The sequence below is a fragment of the Tupaia chinensis genome, unplaced genomic scaffold, assembly GCF_000334495.1.
Source record: "Tupaia chinensis unplaced genomic scaffold, TupChi_1.0 Scaffold000252_1, whole genome shotgun sequence".
In the NCBI taxonomy this organism is placed as follows: Eukaryota; Metazoa; Chordata; class Mammalia; order Scandentia; family Tupaiidae; genus Tupaia; species Tupaia belangeri.
The window spans coordinates 449,803-458,640 of record NW_006159732.1 but is presented as its reverse complement, the minus strand read 5'-3'; the positions used below and the strand labels follow the sequence as shown (position 1 = coordinate 458,640).

General features: G+C 51.7%; 1 protein-coding gene across 1 annotated transcript in view; it reads left to right on the top strand.

Moving 5' to 3' along the window:
* DRC5 (dynein regulatory complex subunit 5) overlaps nucleotides 1-8,832 on the top strand; it is a 30,230-nt gene extending 21,398 nt beyond the window's left edge. The window contains exons 4-5 of the mRNA XM_006149068.2: nucleotides 1,318-1,767; nucleotides 5,383-8,832. Of these exons, the coding sequence (XP_006149130.1) occupies nucleotides 1,318-1,767; nucleotides 5,383-5,589 (657 nt within the window). The 3' untranslated portion in view covers nucleotides 5,590-8,832. The remainder of the gene's footprint in view (nucleotides 1-1,317; nucleotides 1,768-5,382) is intronic.
* Nucleotides 8,833-8,838: the final 6 nt, after the last annotated feature.

Sequence of the window (8,838 nt, the reverse complement as noted above, 5' to 3'; positions counted from 1 at the left end):
TGTCTGGCGAGTGCACGCACCCTATAGCAAAAAACAAAACAAAACAAAACAAAAAAACCTGTAAACTAGGGCCAGCAGGTGAGGTGGTGGTTAAGATGCTGGATCCCACATAGCCCACTCCACAGTTCAAGTCCTGGACCTGGCTGCCTGCAAAACACACCAGGCATATATATGTGCATGCCCAAAATCCCAAGAGGAGAATGGAGGAGAAGGGATTGTGGCGTGGCTATCACTCCCGGGGGGGGGGCAATTCCTCACTTTCCCTCACTCACTCTATCTCTCTCTGGTGAGTACACACACCCTATGGGGGGAAAAAATCTATAAAGCAAAACAATAAAAAACTGTAAGCTGGCTATGAAGGATGTACTGAAAGGAGAGAACAGACCAGCCACTCAGAGGTCTCAAGGGACAGAGGAGTGGAACTAGCTCATGGGGAGGAAGGAGGCGGGGCCCTCGGTCCAGTATTCCTAATGCTAGCCTCGCCCTTTTCTTTCGTTCCTTTATCTCATCCATTTCCTGCTTCCACTCTCCCCACTTTTCTCTGGTTCTGTCCCTGGCACGCTCCTCCAGAGAGGTCGTCTCCTTGCCTTGGGGGACTTGCCAGCTGAGCAGGGCGTGTAGAGGGGCTGGAGCATCAGACAGACCTGGATTGAACTCTGCCTCTTTCACTCACTACAGACTCTGGGCAAATGACTTAACCGCCCGCACCTCCATTGCTTCCTGTTCATCAGGACGCTGAGGGTCAGCGGTTACGGTTATGAGCTGTTTGAGCAGCGTGCCGGCACATGCACGGTCATTTGCCACGTGATAACGTCTCGGCAGCAGACTACATGACGGTGGCCCCATAAACAGCATACATGCTAACCATATGCAAGGGCTCCTCCAAAAGTTCACGGAAAGTGCGTATCATGAAGAAACTAGGTATCATTTCAAACACAAATTTTTTACATCAAAATAAACTCGTACTTTCCTCCCAGTTTCCCATGAACTCTATGAAGTCCCCTCATAGCCTAAGTGTGTAGCAGGCTGTACCATTTAGCTTTGAGTAAGTGTACATGATGTTTGCACAATGATGTAATCGTCTAACGATGCATTGCTCAGAAGGTATCCCTGTTGTTAAGCAATGCACGGCCATAACTGCTCCATAGTAGAATTTTCCTCTGTGACCTGCCACCAGCTCTGCACCACTTTGCCATGTGGGTAGGTCCGCCCCTCCCAAGAGCCAACCAGGTGACCAACACCAGGTGACAGAGCCTCAGACCCCCTGTGGCCCCCTCCCTGGCTAGCAAATACTGCAGACCCACTACATGCCCGCAGATCTTCAGGCTGACCCGAAGCCAGCTGGACGACGACAAGGCACGCATCCTCATCCGCAGCCTCCTGGACCACCCCGTTCTCGAGGAGCTAGACTTGTCTCACAACCTCATTGGGGACCGTGGTGCCCGCGGTGCCGCCAAGCTGCTGAGCCACAGCCGTCTGCGTGTGCTCAACCTGGCCAACAACCAGGTGCGCGCGCCCGGTGCCCAGTCGCTGGCTCACGCCCTGGCACACAACACCCATCTCGTCTCCCTCAATCTACGCCTCAACTGCATCGAGGATGAGGGCGGCCAGGCACTTGCCCACGCCCTGCAGACCAACAAGTGCCTCACCACGCTGCACCTTGGCGGCAACGAGCTGTCGGAGCCCACCGCCACGCTCCTCGCACAAGTCCTCGCCATCAATACCACGCTCACCAGCATCAACCTGTCCTGCAACCACATCGGGCTGGTGAGGTTCTGTTTCTGGGGACCTTTAGGGGTGGGTGTGGAATCCAACTGTCATGGGGTAGTTATTAAGATCATAGACTTCACATACTACATACTCAGTTGAGTGTGCATACAATGCATCCTAATGTATATATCCCAGTATCCATGACTTTCCCTTTAATCCTCACAGTTATCCGATGAGGGTATAGCTTATTATTATTTAAGAGAGATAATTTTTTCCATGTGCTCACTGGAGAGACAGACAGAAAGCAAGAAATCACCACGCCACAATGGCCATGCTGCAATCCCTTCTCCTCCGTTCTCTTAGGATCTTGGACACACATGCACATGTGCCCAGCGTGTTTAAAGCTAGGACTCAAACCGCAGTCGACTACACGGGAGTCCAGTGATGTAACCATTACGCCACCTGCTGGTCCCATATATTCTTTTTTTAAAATAATATTTAATTATTAAATTTTTAAAGAATGATTTCTTTAGTTTTATTTGTTTTTATAATTAGTTTTCCAATTTGATCAGAAAAAGACAGGAAAAAAGAGAGAGGGAAAGTGAGAAAGCAAGCTACTAGGTCCAGTCCTTGAGCCATGGTTGGCCATGTTGGGAGTCCAGCACCTTAACCACCACACCATCTGCTAGTCCTTTTTATTATTCTCTTTAAATCTGCTACAAGGCACATGTGCTCACTAGAGAGAGAGAGAGAAAGTGAGAAAACAAGTCAGCAGGTCCAGGACTCAAACTGCAGCCAGCCATATGGGAGTCCAGTGCCTTACCCACCATGCCACTGCTGGCCCCAGGATGTATATTCTCAAGCACACTTTCCACAAAATGTGGAAAATTGAGTCTCAAAGACATTAATGAATTGCCCAAGAGCACTCAGTCAGTAGAAAGTGGCCAGGCTATAATCGAACCAAGATTGATGAAAAGCCTGAGTCCTTTCTTTATTTTTGTTTATAAGAGAGATTTTTGCTATAAGACACATGTACTCACTGAAGAGACTGAGAGAGACAAAAAGCAAGAAATCACCCTCCGGGGTGGATGGCCATGCCACAATCCTGTTTCCACTCGAGATTTTGGGCAGATATACACACACACCCAGCATGAGTTTTAAGCTGCCACGTCCAGGACTCAAACTGCAACTGACTACATGGGAGTCCAGCGAGGTAAGCCTTATGCATCTGCTGGTCCCAAGAAACCTGAGTCCATTCTAAAAGACAGTGTCTCTCAAATTTTCTTGACCAATCCTGGAGTAAGAATTGCAATTTATGGCCAGCAGGTGGCAAGGTGGTTAAGGGGTTGGCTCCCACATGTTGGCTCTGCTGTTGGAGTCCCAGACCTGGTGACCTGCAAAATACACCAAGGGTGTGTACGTGCATGCCCAAAATCCTGAGAGGAGAAGGGAGGAGAAGGGATTGTGGTGCGACCATCCACTATGGGAGGTGATTTCTCACTTTCCCCTTCTGTCTCTCTCCTATGAGTATACACACCCTCTGGCAAACAAATCTTACTTTTTTTTTGAGAGAGAGGTTTTTACTATAGGGCACATGTGCTCACCAGAAAGACAGAGACAGAGAGACAGAAAGCGAGAAATCACCCCCCCCCCAGGGGATGGCCACGCCGCATTCCCTTCTCCTCCCTTCTCCTCTCAGGATTTTGAGCACGCACGCACATGCGCCCGGCGTGAGTTTAAGCCACCAGGTCCTGGACTCGAACTATGGTCAACTACATGGGAGCCCAGCAACACACCCATTACGCCAACTGCTGGTCCCACAAATCTTTTTTAAAAATGCAATTTGCATGCACACTTAGCAAACATATATAATAAAAAAAAATCATTGAGATTTACTTTCATGCTTCTGATACATGAGGATGTTTTTCTTTATTTGTTACTCTCTTTTTTTTCTTTTTTAGATATTTTTGCTATAGGGCGAGAGAGCTCACCCAAGAAACAGAGACAGAAAGCAAGAAATCACCCCCTAGGAGGGATGGCCATGCCACAATCCCTTCTTCTCCATTCTCCTCTTGAGATTTTGGGCACAAACATACACATGCCTAGCATGAGTTTCAAGCTGCTGGCTCTGGGACTCAAACCATGGTTGACCACATGGGAGTCCAGTGCCTTAACCATTATGCCACCTGCTGGCCCCCTCTATTTCATTTTTAAGAATGCTTCTGTGACCCGTTAAACTGACTTCACAACACACTGCTGGGCCACAACCTTAGAATAGCAGCATTCTGCCTTCCAAATGAAAATCTTTTTTCTGTTTGTTTATTATATTCATGCACATGAGTGAGAGAGAGAAGCACCCTCAGTAGGGTCTCATCATGCCATGATCCCTCTTCTCCAAGCCCTCCAGCTCATCAAAATCTTGGGCATGTGCACACATACCTAGCAGGTCTCAGGTCAGCCAGGGACCCAAACTCATGATCACCTAGGTGGCTTCCAGCACTGTGGCTCAGTATGCTACTGACTGCATCATCGAGGCTGGAGCTCAACATGAATATCTTTTGCACTGGCCCACTCAACCCAGAGGCACTAGAACTGTGAGGACTACCAAGGAGCACCCTCCATGTATTCCTGTAAGGCCCTTGAACCCTCTACCAAGCCTCCCCAAGAGAACAGCCTTGTGTGCAAACTCTCCTTCTTTTCTCTCTCTATCTCTTGCACACACATGCATGCATACATGCACACAGTCTCTCGAGAGTTCTTGGCTGCAAGGAACAGAAAGTTCAACTAGGAAATGGCTTCAATGGGAGGAATAGTCAGTATTTCTCATAACCCGAAGCCCTAGGGAGGGAATTCTGGGATTGGTAAACCCCTTAGCTCAATGCCATTCTGTTGTACTCACCAAGCCATGTGGCTGTAGCCTCTCGGGTGTTCTTCTCATGGTCTGAGGTGGCCCCTGCAGTTCTGACATCTTATATAAGGGACACAGAGAAAGGGTTAATACCCTTTCTCTTTTGTTTTCTTATGTTCTCCTTTCAGGGCGAGTAGAACCTTCCCAGAAGCCTCTTTGCCCAACCATCCCCCTCACATGTCAATAGAGAGGTTTGTCCTACATGGCTATGGCTGAACCACCGAATGGAATTACCATCATTGCCAGAGATCTGTGTTTTGCAAACTACCGAGGTTCAGAAATCTAATTAGTCTTGACTGCCATTTTTTTTTAGAGATTTTTCCTATAGAGCATGTACACTAGTTGGAGAGACAAAGAAAAATCATCCCTCGGGGGAATGGCCACACCATAATCCCTTCTCCTCCATTATCCTCTTGGGATTTTAAACATATATACACACACACACACACACACACACACACACACCACACACACACACAGCTGGCTTGAGTTTCAAGACGTTAGGTCCAGGACTTGAACTGCGGTCCGCCATGTGGAAGTCCAGTGACATAACCCTTATGCCATCTGTTGGTCTCATTGACTACCTTTTTTTTTTTTCAATGAAATGGGAATGGAATATGTCAGATGCTGCAAAATAGGTTAAGCATTGTTTTGTGAAGTTTCTGTCATAGTCACATCTATGCATAAATGTGTGTGCATGCAAGTGGCCTGACGTAGTGACGTAGTGACATGAAATGACCCGTTCCCTTTCACCCCTTTCCCAGGATGGCGGGAAGCAGCTACTGGAAGGCATGTCAGACAACAAGACCCTCCTGGAGTTTGACTTGCGCCTGTCGGATGTAGCCCAGGAGAGCGAGTACCTCATTGGCCAGGCCCTCCACGCCAACAGAGAAGCAGCCCGCCAGCGGGCCTTGAACACTGGGCATTTAATGTTGCCAATCACTGCCAATGACCCCGAGTACTCTGTGTAGTAAGATGGGGGCAGGCCAGGCAGTGACGTTACCTGGGTCACTGCTCCAGCCCCATCCCTCATTCCATTTCCCTGCTAGGCCTGCTGTGGAGCATCACACTGGTTCAGAGAGAGGAGACAGGGGAGACTACGTATATCCGAGAGGTCAGGTGTCATATTAAGAAAGATATGAGTCAAGGAGAGGAGCTTGGGATAGAGAAGAAGGGGTCTGAAGTAGGGACCTGGCCCCTGCGCTCAGGGCAAGGGTATTGCCGAACCCTTATAAATGACCAACTTGTTCCAAGAATGGAAAAAATGAAAGGACTCAGAGACCACGCCTGCCCAGGCTGTCCCAGGAGGGCTGCCTAGCTCCCTGACACCTCCCCATTGTTTTCCGTTCTACTCAGCAGACCCTGACCTTCACACGCATGCATAGTCACTCCCCGGGGTGCAGAAGAGCTATGCCTGGCTCTGCCATCTTCACCCCTGCCACTCTGCTTTAAGTGATCTGATTCTATAGGCCATGCCAGCTCCTCGTCCCCAAACCCTCAGCCTAGAAGGGGGACAGCGAAGGTGACAGGAGGTGCTCAGCCCAGGGGCCTCCTTGGGGGAGGCAATCATGGATGAGGACTGTGAGAGAAGTATGGCACAAGCCCTGCCATGCAGCCCAGAAAGCTAGTCACGGGACGAGGAGGAGACGGGAAGAAGCGCCACACTGAAAAGGAAGTCAGTGAGTCATCCGCAACTTTATTATCCACCAGTTTGATTTGTACAATCTTTGCGCTTGGAAATCCACGACAGAAAGGCCACAGTGTGATGCACCCAATTAACAGAGACCTGTCTTCTCCCCAGCCAGGCCCAGCCCACCCCATAAGCCCTTGTCCCCAGGACACATGGAGTCTTTCGGGTGCCCTCCACGAGTCCCTGTCACTCTGGCTGCCTACCTCGAGGCCACACCACAGAAAAGACATCAGCCTACAGGGCCACAAGAGGACCTGAGGGATGGATTCAGGGTGAGCCCTGCCCCCTTACCCCTTGGGCTGTGTCCAGCGCCTCCATACCCACGTCCCCCAAGGGCTGGGTTATGGGCTGCAACCACAGCCCAGGGGTGCCTGCTCTCCAGGGACTCCTTCCAATCAGCAGCGCTGCTGAGCAGAGCACCAAGAGGGCTTGGGAGTGACTGCGCGTGTGCCTGTCCGGGCAACCTAGAGTCCGTCTGTGCCTGACACCCTCTGACAGTTCCAGAGTGCAAACGTGTAGGTGTGAGGGTGTGTGTCACTGTGTGTGTGTAGCCACAGTTGCTAGCAGAGGTTCTAATTAGAGAAACAAGAAACATTCAGTGTAAAGTTTAATTTTAGAGATTAATTAATTTTCTGGTTTTCATTTTCCCTGGCAATCAATAAAGCTACCAAGAAAATAGACCAAAGAGTTGTTTTCTTTCTAAATCTGTGCGTGTGTGGGAGGTGAGGCTGTCTGTGTGAGAAGACCTAGGCAGAAATGGTCAATACAGGCAAAAATAATAACAGGGGTCCCCCTTCCCCTCTTCCGACACCAGGATCTCGGTCTCAGAAACGGGCTGAGGAGGAGCTGAGTTCCTCCCCGTCAGGGCCCGTGAGGTGGCCAGGCAGTCCCACATGAGGGTGTGACGTCCAAGTGTCAACTGGCCAAGAACACGGGCCTGAGGCAACAGCCCGCCACCTGTACCACCCAGATGTCCATCCAGAGGAAAGAGGGGTGCCCCAACTGCCAGGCCCCCAAGGAGCACAGACTCAGGGTCCAGGCAGGCTCCGTACTGACAGGCAGGTGGGCCCTGCTGCCCAGGAAAACCTTGGTGAGCAGCTGTGCCTCCTGCCCAGCCTCTCCCTCTCTGGCCTCCCCTCTCTCCTCACTCTGCCCTCTCCACGTGAAAGTGAAGCTGAACCCCCTGATGGGTAATGGGCCATGGTGTCCCCACAATTTGGGCCCCCGTGCCCCCCTGGAGAAGGGGAAAGAGGAGCCAGAGGCGATGTTGCATAGCTGGAGATTACACCATGCCCACTGGTGGGCGCAGGCCTGACTGAACTGGAGGGAGACTGGGGTGGGGGAGCTGAGAGAAGACAGGTGTTCTGATGGCTCAGGCCAAGGGAGAAGCATCAGAATGGGCAATGCCCAGGTGGCCTGAGGGTTACCCTCTCCAGCTGAGATGGGAACTCGATCCCTGGGCGCTAAACCTGCTGGGAAAGCTTTAGCCAGGAGGGTAGGGAGGACAGGGAGGTTGTACACAGACATGCACACGGAAGCACACCAGGGTGGAGGTGGGGCACGGGGAGAGAAGGTGGTGTCAGAGCTTCAGGGGAACAGGACGTGGGGCCAGCGTCCTGGGATGGTGGCAGGATGCTCCTCTGAAGACCCTGGAACACACAGCAGGGCTTCAGCTCATGGGATAGGGAAGAAGGGAAGGGAGGGTCAGGCAAGATTTAGAGAATTCCTGCCTCAGACCCTGTCACTGGAAACGGTTTCTCCAGGTGGGACTGTGACAAAGTCCTCTGCCCCACAGAGGCATGTGTGAAAGCAGCAGCTCCCCTGCTCCCCGCAGGTCTAGGAGAGGTGAGAGACGGCCCCACAGATACCTCCATCTCTGGAGGGCCTTTCATCTCTCTTGCAAGACCCCTCTTTCACTCCCACCTCCTTCCAGAGCCCCCTGTTGTCACCCAGGTCTGTCTCACAGTCTCTCCACTTAAGTCACTCACCCTGGCTAGCTTTAATGAGTGCCCCCTGGGGCGGCATGCCACCTTGAGAGAGGCCTGCCACTGGGAAGGCTGCAGAGTACAGAGGAAGGACTGAGGTACCCGTCCTCCCATCTCACCTCCTCCTCCCCCCACACCCTGGCAACAGCTCTTCAGAGCCAGGGAGTGGGAGGGGAGGGGAGTGACGTCCGTGTGGTGAACAGAGTCCCCCTGGGCCCAAACTCCTGGGGCCCGGTGTGATAAACAGCAGTGGAGGGAATGGCCCAGAGGAAAGCCCAGTTATTGGGGCCGGTGCCAAGAAGAGGACATTTTCACTGTGTTGGGATGGAGTATGGGGCTGACACCTGGCGCAGCCTCAGACCCAGGGAACGCATTAGCCTGTTGGAAGCCAGCCCTGCTCTTCGCCAAACCGCCGCCCCTCTACTGAGAAGCCCCAGAGAGGCGAGGCAAAGGCGGAAGGAAAGCCCCAAGTTCCCTTGCCCACAACCTATGCACCTCCCAGCCGCACAAGTCCCACAGCACAGTTGCCAGATAACAGTCACAAG